General features: G+C 36.8%; 1 protein-coding gene across 1 annotated transcript in view; it reads left to right on the plus strand.

The window, feature by feature from the left end:
• Positions 1 to 22,030, plus strand: part of CNGB3 (cyclic nucleotide gated channel beta 3) — a gene marked incomplete at its 5' end in the record, with an annotated part of 52,643 nt that overhangs the window by 14,832 nt on the left and 15,781 nt on the right. The window contains 7 exons of the mRNA XM_010568156.1: positions 3,578 to 3,732; positions 5,187 to 5,372; positions 5,951 to 6,163; positions 8,031 to 8,077; positions 10,018 to 10,104; positions 11,371 to 11,435; positions 15,337 to 15,459. Coding sequence (XP_010566458.1) covers positions 3,578 to 3,732; positions 5,187 to 5,372; positions 5,951 to 6,163; positions 8,031 to 8,077; positions 10,018 to 10,104; positions 11,371 to 11,435; positions 15,337 to 15,459 — 876 coding nt within the window. The remainder of the gene's footprint in view (positions 1 to 3,577; positions 3,733 to 5,186; positions 5,373 to 5,950; positions 6,164 to 8,030; positions 8,078 to 10,017; positions 10,105 to 11,370; positions 11,436 to 15,336; positions 15,460 to 22,030) is intronic.

The raw sequence follows: 22,030 nt of genomic DNA on the forward strand, positions 1-22,030 counted from the left end.
TACATTTTCTCAGCGGTCACCATGTAGATAGAACATGGAATTAAACTCAGGTACTTGGTGTTCATGGCCAAAAATCAAGAAAGAATTAAACTCTAGATTGCAACTTAGAAAAGGGTAAACTTGATTTATCCTGAAATAACCTATTGCATTTCTTGATCACTGTTTTGTTTGAACTCTTAAGACAGAAAACTTCCAAGCCACGGTACTTAAGAGATGTTACATACATTAGCACACTCAACACAGTATTTCCATGGCCTGTTCTTTCAAGGCCATTTTCTTCCACTATGCTATAGGTGTCTAAATCTTTTCTCTCAGCATGGGGAGAATTAAGGCACTGTAATTTTATTCACTGAACAAACAAGTATAAACCTATAAGTGAAAAAGATAAAACCTACAAATTTAAAACTGTCCTGGTTTCAGCTGGGACAGAGTTAACTGTCTTCCTAGTAGCTGGTACAGTGCTATGTTTTGAGTTCGGTATGCGAAGAATGTTGATAACACTGATGTTTTCAGTTGTTGCTCAGTAGTGTTTAGACTAAAGTCAAGGATTTTTCAGCTTCTCATGCCCAGCCAGCGAGAAAGCTGGAGGGGCACAAGAAGTTGGCACAGGACACAGCCAGGGCAGCTGACCCAAAGTGGCCAACAGGGTATTCCATACCATGGGATGTCCCATCTACTTTAGGAAGTGGGAAGTGGGGGCGGGGGAATCGCCGCTCGGGGACTGGCTGTGTGTCAGTCGGCGGGTGGTGAGCAATTGCGCTGCGCATCATTTGTACATTCCGACCCTTTTATTATTACTGTTGTCATTTTATTAGTGTTATCATTATCATTATTAGTTTCTTCTTTTCTATTCTATTAAACCATTCTTATCTCAACCCAGGAGTTTTACTTCTTTTCCCGATTTTCTCCCCCATCCCACTGAGTGGGGGGGAGTGAGTGAGCAGCTGCGTGGTGCTTAGTTGCTGGCTGGGGTTAAACCACGACAAAAACATAAGAAAACTACATTATTATTATAATTCTATTGTTACATATGTTGCTATTGTTAAACAAAGTATGTTTGAGGTAATAACAAAACTGTGTGCATAGTACATGAGTTGTGGTCCTAACTTTTTCATTTCCTAGGCCATGTGAAATTATTACTTCTGTAAGGAGTAAACATTTCTGCTCTGTAAAGGACTATATGGTGTAGTAAGTAATATAGACCTAGGTTTATTGTAACATATTGCAAAAAGGTCAGAGATAAATTTGCTTAAAGAATAACATATCAGCCTAGAGACAAATCCTAGCACCACCTAATGCGAGAGATGGAGTCAAGTTTATTAGAAGTGATTTAGTCGAGTTTGAATGGGCTTCATTAGCCAAGGCAATTTAAAGTGTGCCTCCACACAAAGCACACGTACAATACACATCTTCAAATTAGCAGTGTTCAACATGCAGCCTCTTCCATCTGCAGTAACCAGAGAAAATTTAAAGTAAGCATTTTGTTAGTAGAAATAATAGAGGAGGAAATAACACAAACCAAATGAGAAGTAGGGCAAGGAAAATCAATTTCTCATCAACTGTGGGGCAAATAACTTTAAACAAAGTCACATAGTTTCTGATCAGTACCAAATAACAACATGGTTCCTTTGGGCTAAATTGCAATGATAAAGGACCAAACTCATGGCAGAGGAGACTTTAACTTTTATTGGAAAGGCTGTGAAATAACAAGAAAATCCCACACAATTTATAGCTTATCCCTAGAAAGCAGATAGAAGGGGCCTTTGGCATGACACTTGTGTTAAGTGTATTTTACTATAAGATAGCTAATGCCCTGAGCAAATACAGCAACAGCAAAGACTAAGAAATTCTTTGCATAGAAGCTGAAAAACTAGTTGTGACATGTTAGCTCAAAATAAGAAAGGATTTCATTACATTGAAGATAGCCTGAGCAAAGGGAATATGTGACACAAAAGGAACTGTGATGAGATTACAATGTATATGAGAACTGCCTGATAAATCTCCTGTCTGGGAAGTTTTAAAAAATAGACACTACAGAAGACTTAAATTAGAGGAATGATAAGCACGTACTTCCAGATTTCTTCTTCTTCTGCCTTTAACAGCTTCCCTCCATTTTATCCAATAGTTTATTGCTGAAGGATTTTCACATCCTTAAATTATACTTCCTTGGGCATCATGATATGTGTTGTGCCTCCAGAAAAGCATGCTTCTCAAAAAGCTACACACATCCCACTCTGACCCTCTCCTTTTTTAGTTATAGCTCCTGTTAGGAACTTCAATGTAGGTTTAGGTCTTGAGGAGACATGGTGTTTATTCAAAGATCAGTTCGCAATGTTTTTCGTTTCTTGCCTACCCAAGGTGCTGTCATACCACTTTCCCTCTACTCACCTTTGGGAAGGTGTTCTCAAGAATCTGGAAATTTGGGGCATGCTTCACTCTTGGTCTGCCTCTTCTCTTACTGTAACATCCACATCCCCATGGTATTTGGGACAGAGCTGAAAAACTGTTAAGAAAGAAAGAACAATTCTCTGCTGTACTCCCTGTACTGGGCATAGCTGGCAGGGTTTTGGTACAGGGGTGGCAGTTGTGACATGTGTGGGAGGAAGCCTTGAGCTGCCTTGTGCTGGTCACAGCCGTTTCCAGCCAGTTCTGACACCAGTGCGTGACACCAGCTGAGAAGTGTTGAGTCTAGGATACAGAAGTACAAATGCATGGCCCAGCTGCCAGCTGGGTGGCACTCCAAAACAGCCCTAGTTTGCATAATCAGACAGTAGCATGTAATTGAGGATGAAATTTCAAGTATGAATAAGCCCAAAAGAGTTGATCAAGAATCACTCTCACCTAGATTTTCTAATTGACTGTGCAGCATGCATAGATCCTATTAAAAACATTAGTTTCAGTCCAGAATGTGAGTTTGCAGGTATTTGAAAATCAGTGGTCCTCAGGTTTGAGGAAATGCTGTGAGTGCTTAGTGGAAACCGAAGAAACTTCAGCAAGAACACCAGTGTTTTGTTTCCACTTACTAAAACAGATGCACTTTTTACCTCATGTTAGCTAAGACCCTTGACAAAACCCAGATGAAATAAACTTTCCGTGTTAGGAAGCATAAAGTAAGCATAGTCTCTCCTCCCCCACCTGCACATCACTCTCTAACTCGGTTATGTCCTGTCATCATTAGGATATTACAGTATAATAACGAGCACATTTTTATGCACAGATGGGAAGAGCGTGCCTTGTATATTAGCAAATACACGGGATAAGCTCTAGGCCTTACATAGCCACAGTAGAACTTGGTGAAAAGCAGTAGTGAAAAGTCATTAGTTCAGTGGGCTATGCAGAGCACAGGGTACCCTGACCTCCTCTGCCTGAAATGTCGTGTAGACTGCTGCTGGCATAAGCAGGAAGCAAGAACAGTTAACTTAGATGTCCACCTACCATGAATTAAGTGATGTGAATAAGCACTGTGGCCAATAAAGGTCTAATCTTAATGTCTGACTTCTCCTCAGAAGTAGATTTAGCACTGTTTCTTTCCACTGCTTTCCAGTACATTAAGCTTTTTCCCTTTTGTTTTAATTAGCATACAGAAGCCAACACCTTCAGGTTTCCAAACAAATGAGTATGCTGATGCCCAGCTTCAGGAGATTGTCAGAAAAATGCGGGAAAGGACAACAGTATACAAGGAAAAGCTGAAAGACCCAGTGCTGTCCTCCCCTGAAGGCAGTCCTACAGCTTGTAAGTGACTCAAGAAATAACTGTGCATTTTTTGAGTTTAAAGATGAAAACTATTTTGTGGGAACAGAAAATACTGTGATAAAATTTTCAAGTAAGTATAGCATGTTTACCCACTGAAATGGATCAGTTTGTGCCCACTGAAGTCAATTTATCCATATTAGCTAAACAAGCCAGGTCCTTAGGTATGAGCTACCTTTGAACCCCATCACTGAAGAACTGGGGAAAAAAAACTTGGGTAATGTCTAGAATCATCCCTGTCAAGCAGTTTTCTATATTTTAAAATAACTCCCAGATATGTTTATTCATGGGAATGAATCTGAAACATATGAAGAAACATAAGTATCTTATGAGTAGACATTAGTCTCTCTGAGATTAGCTCTGCTGTGTAAAAGTAAATAAAATTTTAGCCATGGCAGCAATCTTCCAGACACACTGAGGACTCAAAGTACATGCCTTGAATAGAGCAAACTCATCTGAAATTAATTAAATATTGACTTTTGTCAAAATATGAAACATAAAAAAATATGATGTTTTTCCTCTTCAGAAGAAAGTTTTACTTTTTTTTTCCTTTTCCCAAAGAATTGAGTGTGGTGATTGTATATTCTGACATTTTTTAGAAGCTGTTTATTACTTACCTGTTTTTTAATAGGCTGCAAAAAATAGTGCCTGAAGTATCATAAACTATCCCAGCTGATAAAGGAATTCCTTTTTAAAAAAAATTATTTCTTTGGTCTTTTACCTCTTTTGCTCTCTTGGTAGAACTTACAGTCATTTATTTCCTAAATCATTATAGATCCAGTTTGCCAGTTTACTGCTAAGACTGTGTATCCTTCTCAGAGGTAAAGCCACCAGAATTAATGGGACAAATGTATGGACAAAATTATCCAGCCCAAAGATGGAAGAACTGGACTCAAAGGAGTGCCACAAGACTTTTGTAAGCCTAGAAATATACAAAACTGTAGGCTTCCCATTAGTTTCACCTGCTGCATCTTGCGTATGAGATCTCAGGAGAGGGGAGAGATCAGCCCATGGCACAGTCATCTTTTCTTATCTCCATCCTAACTGCATGCTTTATTTGCAACAGTCATGTAAAGAGAAATGCCCAGTTGTATTAATGAATGTTAAATTATGAATTACCTTATTTCTTGTCAGTCTTTTACAGCATTAGTTGTGAGCACTGTCCAAGGAAATACAGTAATATATATATCGCACTCCGTAACATAAAGTGTCCTGTTCTTGAGAGCAGATGTACATGATTATCAGTGGTGACTTTATTCTCCAATCTGTTTTCCAATGCATTCCGTATTATAATGAATTGTAGCTTTAGTCACTGCCAAGTGTTTTTAGAAGAGTTTTTAGCATGATAAGGCTCTTGTACGTGCTAAACCAGGGTGTAGTAATTGAGCCATTACAAAGATATCACTGTTTGTGGCATTCTACGCTGCATCTTCTAGCACCATCAAAGAAGAAGCATCCACCCCCACCAAAAGAAGAAAAAAAAGAAGAAAAGAAAGAGGATGCAGAATCAAAGCCAGAGGAGGATCATTACTGCGATATGCTGTGCTGCAAATTCAAAAAACCTCCACTGAAAAAATACATGGAGCATCTGCAGCTACCAGACAGCATAGACTCATACACAGGTAAATTAAAAGCTATGCAATAGAATGAGGTAAAGGCATACTGAAGTGACCTATGATTACATAGTACCTATAAGCCACCATAAGATCCACACTCCAGTTTGCAACTCAGAGGGACACACAGACCCTGCCCCAAAGAACATTTATTCCAAACAGGGAAAAGACAGGAAAAGTGACAACAGTTGTACAGATGGTATGCACAAAGCTGGTATGCAAACCAACCACAATTAAAAACCCAAGTCTTCTGATTCTTGATCTAGAATTTGTCCTATTCAATAGGGCCAAATAATTCTTTTGTCAGTTATAACACACACCAGCAGCATGCAATATGTATTGAGTTTCTCCAGATACATTAAATTCTATATGCTCTCATAAACTCATCTTTTTTCCCTTTTGCAAATTCTTTTTGTGACTCCTAGTTCCAGCCTATATCACTTTATCAGCCTGTGCTGTTGAAAAAGGGAGAATGGTAGGTTGCTCTGGGAAGAAACATTCCCAGAGACTACAGTAGAAATGTGTCTAAAAGAATCAGAAAAGATTCTAAGTTCATGTCTGTAAATTCAATGTTTTTTTTCTTTCAGATCACCGTTACGTAGCATGGCTCATGCTTGTGACAGTCGCGTATAATTGGAATTGCTGGTTTATTCCCCTTCGCTTTGTGTTCCCATATCAAACCCCAAGTAATACAATATATTGGTTTACCATGGACATCCTTTGTGATATCTGCTACCTGTGTGACTTACTGATTTTCCAGCCCCGAGTGCAATTTTTAAGAGGTGGAGACATAATAGTAAGTATTGGAAGTGGGATTTCCACAGGTAGTAGTTGTGTGTTAAAGTACTTTATAGAAATTCCCTCTAATCTGACACATTTTTTCCTGCTATGTCAAATATATGTAACTTTTTTATTTATCAGAGGATACCTATGTTCTTCACTGGCCTTCCATTATCCTATTTGGGAAGAAGGAAACATATCCATTGTCTACATTCTTAAAAAAAAAGAAAAAAACATATTTGAAAGTAACAGATGAGAGCAGTCGGAACAGACATAAAGCTCTTTCTTGCCAGGACTGAACTGGTGCAGCTTCACTGGAATCAGTGATTATATGACTATGTACTCATACATGTATGCAGGTGTATGATTGTGTGAAACTTTCAGCTTTCTGTTCACCTTGTGCAAGAATCATAGTTGAAGACAGTGCATATTCTTCTAGGGCTGGACAGGATATGTGTGTTTTGTTACAGATTGTGAGATTGGGGGGGGGCAAAATCAGAGCAAATCCCTGTAATTTAGGGATGCTTTAAAAATAATTTATTTGAGAGATTTTATTTTGGGAAAATAGGTACATTCAATTTTGCTTCTTGCTACTATTTTTGTGTTACCTTTTTATAGAAAAATGTAAAATAAAACTCTATGAAAGCATCTGAAAAAAGGTAAAAGTTTGCCCTTAACATATCTAAAGGGCATCTAGAACATTTACTTTTCTTTAAAATCTTCCCTGCTTTTGATTCTGTAACTTCTTATAGAAGAAAGCCTAATGAGGAAAAAAATGAGTTTAGGTAGCTTCCGTGACACTACTGTGCCCAACAGACAGAAAATTCAAAATTATATGTCTTCGAATGCAATTTGGAACTAGCTTTAGTTCAGTGCTTTTACATAAAATTGTACACATTGTGCATACAAGATAATACTGATACCTTTACAGAGGAATCTCAGATAAAACTGTGCAAATATATTTAGATAGACATTAAATGCAGTGCAGTATAATGTATTTTTCCATGCCAAGACATTCAGTAACTGGCAATCTTACCTAAATCCTACAAAACTCATGTTTTATGAACAAGGTTAAAACTCTAACGTAGGAAGCTTACCTTGTATTTCCCTTGAAGCTGTTTGTACAATTCATAGATTTTAGTCCATGAAGAGATCATCTACTGCCTGATCTCCTGCATTTAGTTTAATATTTAAATGGATAATAGTGAAAAGTTGGCTGGAAATATCCTTAAGATTTTAAAGCTATTTTTAAAGTGTCCCTGGTATAAATACAGAAAGTATAGTAACAGACATTTCTTTAGATACTTGTGATTACCCTTTCCTATTAAGGTATTAGCATCAGTTCTCATGGAGAGCAATTTAAAAATAAACAGCTAATCATTACTAATCAATGTAATGTTGATTATTATAATGCTAATAATGCTAGCATGTTAATACTAGCTTTCAAAGAGCTAATTTTATACAGCACCATCAGAAATGTTCTTTGCATTTTTCTTGGAACCACTGAAGTCAAATGGAGTTTTTGTCCCTGAAATTGAAGGGGTTGGGGTCAAGCACCAACTGGTACAGATGTCTTGAGAAGGAAGATTTGTGGGAAAAATGTAATGTACTTTGCTAGACCAACAGCCAGACTTGGAAAAAATCGGACAAACCTCAAACTTGATTTTTTCAGGTAGGTCTAATAAAATGTGGTCTAATGTAAACTGGTCTAATAAAAGTACTTCTTCTTCCTACAGATCTTTCTCCATTCATATTCTTAGACCATCATTAATATAACTGTCATCATCCCTACTATCAGAAGTGAATTATTATTGAGTACCAGAAGCTTACTCTTGACATTCTGTTCTTGACTATGCCTTTTTCTCCTTTTGTTATCACTGTAGTCAGACAGAGTGGAAATGAAGAAATTCTACCACAACTCTATGAAGTTTCGGGTAAGCAGACCCTATGTTACTGTCTGGCTGTAGGATTTCACAGAATTTTTTTCATTCAGTGAAAGTCACTCTTGGTTTAAGAACATCACCAGAAAGCATTGGCTTGATGGCATGTCAGTGCGCACCAGCTGAAGACTGCCATCTTCATAAACAGTGTTTAATTGTAAAACAGAATAATTATAAATGCCATTATAAATATTAATACTGAATAATAATAAATTAATAAAATTGAATTAATACAATTCTCTGTTTTGATTTATTTGTGTGAGGTCATCCCTGCACACACTGCAAGACAATAGCATGGTTTGCCAGAGATTCATTAAACAAAAAGTCTTTAAGTTAGATGATAATCCTATTCGGTGAACTCTTATGAAATACCTCATGGTACTGAATAGGTCATCACTCACACAAGTAAACAAAAAATTAGATTTTTGATGCTCCTTGCACTTTGTAAAAACAAAGATGCATTTGATTTAGCAAAATTGGTCATTTTGTTCCTAAATATTGTTTTTGCCAACAGAGGATAGGTAGTCTATTGAATTTCTGATACACATACACTTCTGTGACATTGAGCCCACATCTCTGAAATGTCACTTATTGCCCCCTCCTCTTCTGTAAATACTTTTGCACCTGCCTTGTTTTAGAGTTAAATTTGTGTCAGTGACTGTGGTATTACTACTTATATACTTGAGGTTAAGCTATCCAAAAGTACAGGATATACGCTGTACAGGTAAGTGAGTAGGACAGAGTCAAACCTACAGCAAGAGAACTAAGACAATATGTATGTTTTTATTTTAAGTCCACACTTGCAGTATGTTTAGTGCTCTTGATTTCTGCAGAAACTAATGAGAGTTGAGTGTTCTCACCACATGCAAGATATAGATATAATCTGGGAATTTGTCATATGATTAAGTACTAATTAACAGTTACTGATATTAAAGCACTTCTGACTAAATTTTGCCTCCTCTTAGACATGTGCCTAAGAGAGGTAGAGAAGCCATAAAAGGCTGTTTGTCCTCAATCAATTTTTTGGTTTGCTTTGCTTTTTTAACATAGTTTGGTTATTAACTGCATCTTACTTGCATGGAATAAAAGGTCAGTGCTGCATGCTAGTTGCTGCCAACATGAGTTGCATCTTTCAGAGCAAAGGCATTTTTTATTACAGTGAGATGAAGCCTACAGTTCCACATCCCTCTTTTGTTCCCAAATGATATCAGCAAGAGAGCAAGGCATCACAGGATCTTTAAAAAGGCAAAGCCAAGTTTGCCACAGCTTTCCTTCCCTTCACAGAATTCTTGGGAAGAATAAAGTAGGCAGATAAGAAGAGTAATCACACAGTTGATGGACTGCAGGGAGATGTTGAAAATCTTACTGATATGGGAAGAAGAAGCACCCAAATGTAACAAAAGACAATATCTATTAAAAAAAACCCCAACAACCAGACTTACCATCCTATGATGAACCTGTTGTTTGGAACACATGGCTTCTGGAGGTTGCAAGCAAGGAGTCTAATTCATTGTGCTCCCCCAGGTTGCTTTAGGCAGTCTGGTTTTAAAGCTGTAGGACTTCTAAGAAGGGCTTGTGGATTTCTCTCCCCACCTCCACTCACCAGCCACATGCCTACCATTTTATTCTCGTCAGAACTGTAATCGAAATAACAGAATCTATTAGCAACCAAATATCTGAGATACTGTTAATAATCCCCATGAAACAGATTAAAATCTCAGGCATGGGGGACTTAAAAGCAGGGCAGAGCAAAGCTGTTGGTGTTTTTTCAAAGAGATAATCTTGCCTGTCAGTACTTGGGAAGTTACAGGCTTAGCATGCTGACTGTTCAAATATTACACTCAATCACGATCCAATCTAAGTAGGTTTTTGACAGCAAGTAAATGCATTATGATTATTGTGAAGTTTAAATTGACCTCTCTGCTCTTCAACAGCTCGATGTGGTATCAGTATTGCCGTTTGACATTTTATACTTCTTCTTTGGATTTAACCCAGCATTTAGAGCAAATAGGATGCTAAAGGTAAGATCTGTGTTAGTGATGGATGGCTAACCACACAGAAATGTTTTTACAACCCAATTGAAAGTTGTTTATAATATTTAGGAATATGAAATTTAGAAATTGGAAAATACCTTCAGGATAAGCTACAACATCAGAAAATAAACCAACAAAAAACACAAGTTATAGTCTAGCCAAATGAAGCTTTCTTCTGACTTTATTATTTCCTACTTTCAAAAGGTATTCTGTCACTAAGGCTGGTTTGTTTCCATTATTTAAATTAGATTAATCTTAAATTACCTGTTTGGTTTTCAAAGATCAGAAAAATTAATTTAAGATCACTAGTTAATGTATTTTCCCCTTCTGTTAGTAATTTCAGGTGTTTAGGAGCAAAGGAGGGAATTTTAAGGACAACATAAACTATACACAGCATACTTAACAAGCACAAATCCACTTTTGTTATTGAGTCCAAAGACATCTGGAGCTGTGCAATGAAGGGTCTGAGAAGGGATTAGACAGCAACCCTCTCCCTGCATTTCACAGTATCTAGTAGGTCACTCTGCAACTAAATACATTCCCCTTCACATAATCAGTATGTTGACAAAGAATTGGCTTTCATTTAAAATTGGAGGGAGACACAAGAACTCTGAGAATAAAATCAGGGTACTCTTCAGTTTTCAACAAAACTTCAAAATTCCATAAATCAGAACCAAAACAATATGAAAGAATGAAAAGTTAAATAGTACCTCATATAAGGCAAACAGATGTGTACTGAATAAAAACAAAGAAAAAAGCTACATGTGAATATTAAGGGCTATCATGAAAGCTAAACTACAAATAACAGGAAGAATTCGATATAGCAGCAGTTGATACTACATGGTATCATCTAGTATGTGGTTGTTGATACATATGATGAGTTACTGGAGAATTATTGGAATTTCAGAAAGAGAAAAAAGGGATTTTTATGTGTGTAATTCTCTCTGATAAAGTTGCCCAAGCAATTATATTTGTTTGAGGAAATAGAAGTCATTCATCTGAAGCAGTCTGACCTAAACAGCAAGGTTATTTCTATAATCAGATTAATGGGACACTTAACACCCAAAACAATGTTTAACTCAATTTTCATCTTTGGTTTTGCAGTTCACTATTTAGTTAAATGTTTAAAGAAAGTCAGACTACTGAAAAATCCATTATTTTCAAAATGTGTATATGAACTAATGTCAGTACTATTATAATAAGACGTGTAATGAAGAATAGTGATTGAGTTACTTTCATTTGTTTCCCATTCAGCATAACACATTCTTTGAGTTTAATGATCGTTTGGAAGCTATTCTGGACAAAGCATACATCTACAGGTATGTGCTTATTAAACTCTTGTAGCATGCAAAGCTTGGCACAGAATGCATTTCATTTGATTTCATGAGTTGTCAGTGAAGCATTGGATGGAATATGATACATCTTTTATTGTTCAATTTAAGATTTTTAAAATATCTGTCTTTACTGTCATCATTAAAATAACAACTGTAAAATGAAATCTAGCTCAGTTCAGCTGGCCTGGTTCAGGCAAAATGTGCACCAAACATAGGCTCCTGCCAAAATTTAACTGATCAGAAGTATCAGAAGGAAGTTTCTTCAGTGAAAGAGCTAAAGAACAGTTCCTTCAGGTTGCTAATAGCAGTGCCAAATCCTCAGTAGCTGTTTATTTGTACTTAATAAAACTTAAGAGCTTGAGCCTGTGTCAATATTTTTCTTCAAATATGCTCTCACCATGAACCTGGCATATACAGAAACTTGATCATCCACTGCATTGACTAAACTTGGAATGAGAATCAACTCAGCACAGATCTCAAATAGTGATTATGACTGTTGTCTGCTGCACTATGTTCTCACCTTCTGCATTGACAAGAAGAATTTTTATTCCAACTCAAGCAGTCCATGGACATGGTTATGGCAAGTTTCATAGGCCCCTCAGCTGTCAGTGATGCTGCTAAGAGACAATGAACGTATCTACTGTGTCACCATTATTGTCATCTACTGTCAATGTCATCAGCCCTAGTTTATCTTGTGCAACTCCTACGCCAACAGATTTTTTTTCCCTGTCCCAGTTTTGGGGCATGTATTGTTCTTGTGTGCTGCTGCTGTAGAAATAAGAATCTGCTGTTTACTGTCTTATTCTATTTCAGACATTATTGCACTTAAATGATAGACTTGGTATTTATATATTGCAAATGTGATATTTTATGAGATTTAGAGACTAGTTAAATTTGAAGAGGTTGAAACATCATCTCTTTCATATTTTTGTGTACCTGTGAAATGAAACAAAACTTAGAAGTTTGAAAATTCTACTAAAGTATTTTTGAAGATGGTAACCTCCACAAAGCTTATTCTCATGTTGCCCTCTCCTTTCACTTATTGAAGAGTCTTTTGTTGTTTGGTTGTTGGGGGGTTTTTTTCTTTCTTTTTTTAAATTCTTGTTGGTACAAGAGAGGCTTTTCTGAATTTCCACAAGATGAAGAAATTTCTTGTCAGTTGCTGAATCACTGCCTCCCTATCTTCTCCAATTTCTAATCTCATTAAAAAGAATGGGTTTTCATCTGCCTTGCTTGTACTTTTTAATTTTTTCTAATGTTGAGAACTTTTAAAATTAATTATTTCCCATATTATGTCCTTTGCTTTGGAGTCATAATTCAACGACTCTTCTGTATCTCCTATAATATTTGTAGTAAGTCCTGGGAGATACAGATTTTTAATATAGATGGTTTGGAATCAAGTAATTAGTTCGTATGTAACAACAATGTTGTGTGTAAATGGATTTCAAGGAAATGGAAACAAATTAGCAAACCTATTTTCACCCAAATAAGCAGTTTTGCAATGGACAGTTTCACACTATATAAAAGTATGGGATGGGAAATGATTGTTTAAAAGGCAAGTTGAGAATGGGATGCGTGTATCTTCAAACTAGCCTAACTTTGAAAAATGTGATGTTGATTTGTGTGTCAAAAAACAGGGAAGGTGCTGGTTTGGAAAGGCTGACACACAGAGTAAGATCTCACTGGTCATGTAAAATGTACGAAGTAGCTGAAAAGACAGAGCCAGCTACTCTGCAAAGCTGTTCTGCCTTGTTAGACAGTATTGTAGCATGGTATTTGTTGAGTGCCACAACTGTCTGTTGCTGCTTGTGTCTTTTCTTCCTGGTCACAGGCCCACTTGCATTTTCCAGTATTTAATCACTTGCAGAATGTAAAATGCAGAATGTAAATTGCAGAATGTAAATATTACAAAGTGAATCCATTTTCTACCTCATACCCTTAAGAGGCCAGAAACCTGAAACTTGTGAAATAGAGCACTCTTCATAACTGAAATGTAATTTTAAATCTCTTTGAAGATGTGCAGAAAAACAATGGTAGGGAACATGGATTTCAATATTGCTCAGCATATATGGCGTTAACAGTATTAACACTTTATTATCTATAGGCTTTCCCATCAGTGCATTGCTAAGGTTTGTGGTCAAAAAAAAATGTCTGCATACTGTCCTACCAAAATGTTATATTTTGTATTTGCAAAACACCTATTAAATATGCCATGCCATGCCCTGATACAATGCTTTAAAACATACTTCAGAAAACACTGACTCCAAGTTTTTGAGGTACTCATTAGTAAAAACATTTATATGGCAAAGATCTTTTAATTGTCTTACCAGAAGGCATTAGGGTAAGGAAAGAAAAAGAACAAGTGGAGAAGAGAGGTAGTTATACAGAAGAGTACAGATGGGAGCTGAAAAATACAAAAAAAAAAAAGATGGGCTGTTTGTGCAAACCACTGCATTTTATTTGAATGTAGCAATGTTGTTTTGATCTGAGATCTTGGTATGGTCACCGTCTGAGCGATAAGGCACCAATTAACTGGATAATGTCAAACTAAACTTCTACACATCAAGTATATGTGCCTGGTTGGACTCTCTTCTCAAACTCATTAGTTTTGAAATACAGCTAGCAAAAGTTACTACATCTTACCTACCCATTGTGGTAGATTCAACATGTGCCTAGAGAAATATAATACATATTGTAGCAAAGGCTTTCAAAACCTTTACTCTGACCTCAGGAGTCCAGCTGCATGGATTCAAACTTGTGCACAAGACCCAGCATGGTCAATATTGTAATATTACTAGATCGCATCCGCTATCTGCTGTTCGTAAAAGCTTACAATCCTAAACAGAGCTGTCCTGGAAGAACACCAACATTTAAAGAGAGAAGTGGCATTCATTTGTCAACATCCTAAAGACGAAGAGTACCTGTAGATAAATTGCTCAATGGCATGGAGAGGCAAAGGAGGGCATGCAATGGCACCTCAAGAAACAGCAAGGGAATGCATAATACAGAAGCAACCACAGAGATGTTATCTCCCATTAACTTAGTTTATAGACCTAACTTAGTTAGATCTTATAAAATTTTCATAAAACCATGCACTCAGTTACTATGCACTGCAAACTGCACTGAATTCTAGCTGTAGCAGATGAACTCATTATGTACCAGACTTCCTGTGTTTAGGCAAGTCCTGTACTTTTCCTGCTTATTTATCCCTTGCCTGTATGAATATTTGAATGGAGAGCTAAATCCAGGAGATCTTCCTTTTGATCCTCATGCACTGAACAGAGGATATACAATGAGATCATTATTGTATTAAACAGAAAGCTGCTTGGTGCTTAAGTAGTTCATCGTTGATGTTCTTCAAAGAACTGGCCATAAGCATAAGAACTGGGATTAGGAATGATATAACTCCTGCTGTAGCCAGTAAATCATACTATTTAGCGGATCTACTGCAGACTTCCTAGCACAGCTCTTGTAAAACAGTTCATTTCTGACCTCAGACATTTCTTGGCTTTGGTTCACAAGTTTAGAGCCTATCTTGAACAGAGTTTGGCAAACACATTAATTTGTACCCTCTAGCCTCATTAATATAGCTTCAAATGTCTGTAAATATTCACAGCCAGTTAATGCAGAGGATTATGAAGTACTCAGGGAATGATAATTTAGAAATTACCCTGTGTCAAATATTCTAGGAAAGATATTTATTTGACCTTGGACAAACATGAGGGACAGGTAACTGCCAGCTCTTTTTTTCACAGAATCAATACAGGTGGGGAACTACTTAGTGGATGCTTAACATAAACACTGTTGATCCAAAAAAGCAGTGGGTTCCATATTAAAAGGAAGGAAAAATGTAAGTTGTTTTAAAAGAATCTGTTGACTTTTATAGGGTCATTCGAACAACTGGATACTTGCTGTTTATCTTGCACATTAATGCATGCCTGTATTATTGGGCTTCAGACTATGAAGGACTTGGCAGCACTAGATGGGTGTACGATGGCAAAGGAAACATGTAAGTTCTTTTCTCTTGCAAGAGATTTTTGTTGATTTTGCTCCTTCCTGCATCCCCCTCCTTCTCCCATGCTTTTGCTTGCAAGGCATGCCCTTACTTTACAAGTGCTTTGATAGAAAACTTTTAGCACCATGGCTGCTGATTAGCAGCTTTCATTACTAACACATATTAGGAGGGCAGGTGCAGTGAATAATCAGTTTACTGCTTTTATAGGTTTATGAGTCAGTGCTAAGCACTAACTTAATTAAACATTTAGAAAGCAACAAGGGTCATAAATTAAACTTACTGATTGCATATGCACATGGGAACTGTTAGAAAGATTGCAGAACAATCCCTCAAAGGAATCAGAGGCATAGATTTTTTTTCTGCCACACAGCATTGTGTCATTAAAATGCAACATTTTAGTCCCTCTAAACACCATGGTGATTGGTCTGAAAAAAATTCCACCCACTTTCTCTGATCTTTTGAGAAGGTCATGCTTAAACATGTGGCAGAGTGTCTCTAGTGGGAAGGACTAGATGTTGGCACACTTTTCCATAAACTCCTTGTGACAGTACTAGGCTGGGTGCCAAGTAACGGACATACATTAAGATGATGGAGATGAAGCAAGAGAAAATAGCAAAGTCATAATATATTTTGTGTGTAGTTATATAAAAACATATCTTGTAGGTTCAGATGTATAAATGTTCATTTCTTTCAAAGGCCATAATATAGTTAAAGTCACAGAAGCTCAATTTGTTCATTAATTACATTCTTTGCAAAACAGCATATAATATATTACTGCTGTCATAAATCACCCTTTAAACAACATTTCATGTTTCTCTTGGAGACATGCTTCTCTTGCTTGTAATTTTTTCAGACTTCATGAGTTTGGTGTGAAGTCACTATCCTGAAGGGTAAGAAAATAGCCTTTGAGAGTAAAACACACTGTGTAAAGCAGCATTGATTTTTTATAGTTAGGGTTCTCTTTCAAAAAAAATGACATGGCTGGTTTCCACACACCGCTAAAATACACAGCTTGAGAACTGCAGTCAGACACGTGCAAGCAAGTCATAGAGCTCAGGTGAGACCGCTTATGTAAGTGAAATTATACACAGGTATTTATTTGCAGGATCAAGGCTTCCAGAAATCTGACAAGAAAAATGCAGAAAGAATTTCCATTATAACTATTTTTGTTAATGTCATTCTTGGGAAAACTTGCCTCATAATTAAAAAATAAGGTAACTAAGACTGAGCAACTTGAACACTCTGAAAGTAGAGAGCTTACTCAGTCTTCAATCTTTTAATTCTTCTTCAGAACAGCCTAGAGAACAGGCAAGAAAGTCTTCTTGTTTTTCACAGACAAGAATATTTTACATTTCACTCAGGGAAACAATTGGTAGAAATTATTTGCTAGTTTGATCACAGAAAATGCGGTTGTGCCTAGAGGCAATGGTCAGGTATTTTAATATTTTGTGATACCTTTTCCACAAGGAGACAAAAACACTTCTCAAATGATGTCACACTGAACTTAAATGGGATTTAGGGCAGAATTTTTTATAAACAATGATAATAAACTGATAATTCAAGGTCTACATTAAACTGAGAAGCTGAAATAAAATGCATATTAGAATATATACATGTAAGCTTCATTAAGCCATTTATCTACCTCATCTTGACATTGGTTGGTGAATGTATGACTTCATTCTTTTGCCTGCTTCTAACTCATGCTGGATTATATGGTCCCATGTACATGGATCCCCAAAGAGTATCCCATGCTGAGCTGCATTTCATGAAGTATAGCTCAGTATCTCACTAACAGCAAATGCCTTCTGTACAGGATAGTCATTGCCTTAGAGAATCAGGCATGACATATTATCTGAGTGTCAAATATTTGGGGATTTTTAACAGAGAGGCATTGTGTGAACATTAGTTATTATTGGAGATGCCATGTGAACTTAAACATATCGGACAAGATACTTCTAGTTATATTCATTTCTTTGGAAAGCAGGAATTAAGAACAATCTGGGAAAAATCTGTCAGAAAAAGTGACCAGAACTGCAGTATATATTATGGCACAGCAGTGCAGATGTAATTTCCTTTCACATGGCAGTCAGAGTTGCCAATATTTGAAGCAAAATATGCCATTGGTTTCACACAGAAAGGGAACACATTCAGAAAGAAGATAAGACAAACATAACTTCTTAGCTAATTAAAAAAAAAATGACAGTAAGCAGTTTGACAAATAAATCAAAATTCTAGTGGTCTCAGATTACACTGACCCAAAGCAAATGATCTGGCACTGATTTAGTGGCATGAATGTTTTATGTAGAATCCCTGCTGTGTCCATAAAATGTTGCTAGTTATGGCCAAAACCAGTTCTTAAAAATGTAAGCACTTCTAGGATCTTTTTTTTTTTTACTTTCCAGGCTAAAAGAATACACAGACAACAGTTTCCCTTATCAATTTGATTACATATATGTTCCTGAGCAGACATACTAACTGCTGATCTTCAATTTTTAATGAACAGCTGTACAAAGCACTCAAACCACAAACAAAATTATCAAAGTAGCTCTTTTTGCAAATTTCTGCTAGCTGTATTCTTTTCCACATCATGTCCAGACTCTGAAGTGTTAGTGCCAGTCCAGGAAGATTTGAGGTCTTTTGCGTGGCAGCCTTCAATCAAAATGCCTTTGACCTGAGGTGCAAAAGGCAGTCAACTTTACCCCTCTGCAACACACCCAAATTAGCCACACAAGATGTTCCAGCATTAAAACTGCACTCATGAGCTTGTATTAGTCAGAGAGACCTCAGTGTCCCCTAATGCAGAAGGATAGCATCCCTGATGCAACACCATAGTGTAGAGCCTATGTAACCACGGCAGCAGGATATTGAAAAGGTCTTTTTATTATAGCTAAGTGAACAATTTGAACTGTATGTGTATATTTACAATCTAATTTAACTACTAAGAGATCCGTCTCCCTAATTCCTCAGGAAAATGGACAAATCCTCTAGAAAGGGATTCAAGGCAGGAATGTAGTGTTGTCCTGAATTGTCCCATGGAAGTATCTGTCTCTTTCATCACTGCCCATAAGGGAACTAAAACTCAGGAGCTGAAATTCCCATGCAAACCCCACAGGTCAGCATTAAATTTAGACAAAACAAATCATTCGACTTTGCTCATGGTGTAATTCTTCTGCTGCTTGCAAGTCATCCACAAGTAGTCTGCAAAATTCACTGGCATATTTATTAATCAAGACGTCTATTTGCATCCTGATTATGTTTCTCTGTAGCTTGCTGCCTTTCTGCTCGGGGCACAGACTTAGCAGATATCTGGAAGTCCCAGAAAATGGTCACTGTGCATGTGTAGAACAACTCTACTTCTTTGGTATGCATTGCCCAACACCCAGTAAGACTGGCATATCTTAAAAGGTGTCTCGTGGGTATCAGCTATACATTGCACTTGCAATAGGTCTGATGTGTCATACTTGCAGTGCTTGCTATACAAAGGCAGTTATCTGCCTCCAGACAATCTGTGAATGCACAGCCCAACTCATAAGTATGTCAGACCTGATGCTTTCAGACCTGCTACTTGCAGCCGTACTTTTTAGATAAAAGCTTTGTAATTTACACCATTCTGCCTAAGATCATCATACCCACAGCCACCCGATGAATAAGTCACTCAAGAAAAAGAGGTACTAAGAAGGTCATTAGAGTACCAGTTTATAAAGGCCACTTCTTTACTCTGCCTAAACCCATCCTGGCTGTAATCTGAGAGGAGTCAAATGTGACAGCCCTGAAATAATGCTTCCCTGGGCTGAAATGAATGTGTGAATACCACCTTAAAATCTGATAGCCACATGCACAAAGATTTGATTTACCTGTATTAACCAAGACCATGTAAGAATTTTAGCATATTCTGAAATGGACTTTTATGACAAAGATATTTCTATTGACATAATATTACAAGTTATCTTATTTGCAGTGTTTCTGAATGTTTTCATACCTAGGACTTATTTTAGGGAAAAATCTAGTAGTTTGATTGCCTGAAGGATAAACATATATTCTATGTTGTGCGGAGGGAAAATCCTTTTCTTGTCTCATGTTATTTGCTTCAACAGTAATTTTATAGCAGGGTAGTAAGCTGTATGGTAAGCAATGATTGTTTCCAGACACTAGCTAGTAGGAAGCAGAGCTGCTAATACTGTTGAAATAGGAATCTGTTTTTTCTGGCTTTCCTTAAACAAAATTTACAATCTGATTTTTCCCCTTCTTAGGGAAAAAGCTGCTTTATATTTCAACTGTGTAACTTTCATTTCAGATTAAAATAAAAACAACAAAATGTGTAAATGGAGAAAATATAAAAACTGTGCCTAAGAGATAGTGAATATCATGTGACTGCCAGTAGAAAGTTTCTTTTGAAGAAAAATTGCAGAAGAATATACTGTATTAACAAGTTCAGAAAGGGGTGGGCAGATCTGGAAAAGATATCTCATATTTTGCATATACAACACTGCAAAGAAGAATGTGACCCCTAAATTTCTTTGAGGAGCTGCTTTCATTCTTTGTAGACATTCCCAGAATGAAGATTATATTGCCTATCATGGTGGACTTAGCAAGCTTGGCACCCAAGGCCATTGGGGGTGAGGGAGTTGGTTAATTACTTTTGTTTCCTATAGTAACTAGCACAGAGTAATATTAATTTCTTTACTTTTATATTAATAAATTAGACATGTTTCACGCACTACAGCATTCTCAGTTATGGCAAAGGAATATGATATCAATATGCTTTATATGATAATTCCCCTCAGACAAGCTAGAGACATCATTTTATGCTTAAATCTGCAATTTTTCCAAAACAGATCTGAGGCTTTTTCTTACTACTTATTTATGCTACAGAAGTCTAAGAGAAAGCTGCCACTTATGCATACTTTGCTGGAAGCATCCATAGGTGATGATTTTTTTTTTTTAACCCAAGTGAAAACATTATAGTGGTCTAATCCAGCTGTTCATTTTGCACCCCTAACAAGGAAAAATTATATGATGGCAGATCTCTGAATGAAAACAGCCAGTTCTGGCTGTTAAAATCTAAAACTAGAAAACTATGGTAAAAGTGATAATTGTTGATGCATTTCATTAATCTACAACCAAGAAAAAAGTGACTTCGTAATGAAAAGCAAAAATCAATTGCTTTGTAAAGCCTGACATTTTAGGTGAAAGACTTGGAAACACTTTCGAGTGATTTAAATAAAACCCCTCATTGGAATTGATTGTTATTGTGAGTTTATTTTCTCATATTTACACAAACTGACCCTCCAATTGTATTGTTACATGGACCATTTATTAATAGGAGTGGAGTTCGTACCTTAATAAGAGAGGAATTTAAAAGTGGAGGCCACCAAATTAAAATGTACACCTGAAGTCTGCAAGCAGATCAGGTGGCCTCGGATTCAGGGTAGGCATGAGAAGATGCATGCAAAACTATCTATTTCAAAACAAGCATCTCCGAAAATATTTCTTGTGTGTGTTTTTTTCTTAATTTCAAACTCAATGAAATTCAACAAATAGAAGTAATCTTCATTGTTTCAGAAGCAATAGTCATAGATGAAATAATAGAAAATCTCATTGTACAATTAAGGAAAATGAACCTCCATTCCTAATCATTAGTGAAGCTGAAGTCTGATTGTACAGAGACTTAGGAAGTCAAATTCTAATTAATAGGAGACTTTTAAAAATATTCCTAAACAAATTACTTGTAGGCCCAGAAAAGAAGGAAATGATGGCACATTCACAGCAATGATTTGAGCTAATTAATCCCCACTGCACAGTAGGGGGAATACTGCAGTACTAGTGGTGCCATGTTCTAGAAACATAAATCTTAGATAAACAGATTCTTAAAAAAGAATCTTAGATATGCCAAGGCACTTTACATATATATATATATGTACTAAAAAAAAAAAGAGAGTTAGTGTGACTATCCTCACAAAATAATAATAATAAAAAAAATTCTGTCCAGGTCCTTTGCTGTTTCATAAACTTGTGTTATCATACTAATAGAAATACACTGCTTGAATGCAACAGGCTCTGTCATGGACAAAGCTGTACAAAGAGTGCTGTACAAACAGAACAAAAAAATCTTTGTCCAAAGAGCTCACACTTCAGGTATGAGAAGTGACAGACAGCAGATGGATACAGTGAAGGAGTCAATATGAGCCATACATTGAAGCAGTGTCTTAGTGACTGCCCATTGCTCACTGCTATGTTTGGTTTCTACACCAAGAGAGTTCTGAGAAAAGTCTTGAAGGGTGCTAACAAGGTGGTTTTGTAGCCATTGAGGGAAAGCTCTTCCCAGGCATGAGGGAAAGTAGTGAAGAAGGCAAGAATGTGTTTGTTAAAGGTGACAGAAGGCGTAGTGGAGGCCAGCCACTAGAAGTTAATGCAGGAGTCAACCCTGCAGTGCTGAATAAGTGAATTGGTTTGGAGAAGCTGGATTAACACACAGCTTGTGGAAACATATAACTTCTGTTTGACATAACCCAGGAGGCAGAGCCAATGAAGGGTGCTTAAGAAGCAGAGCGGAAGGAAGACCTAA

The sequence above is a fragment of the Haliaeetus leucocephalus genome, unplaced genomic scaffold (genome assembly GCF_000737465.1).
Source record: "Haliaeetus leucocephalus isolate CR32 unplaced genomic scaffold, Haliaeetus_leucocephalus-4.0 Scaffold239, whole genome shotgun sequence".
NCBI lineage: Eukaryota > Metazoa > Chordata > Aves > Accipitriformes > Accipitridae > Haliaeetus > Haliaeetus leucocephalus.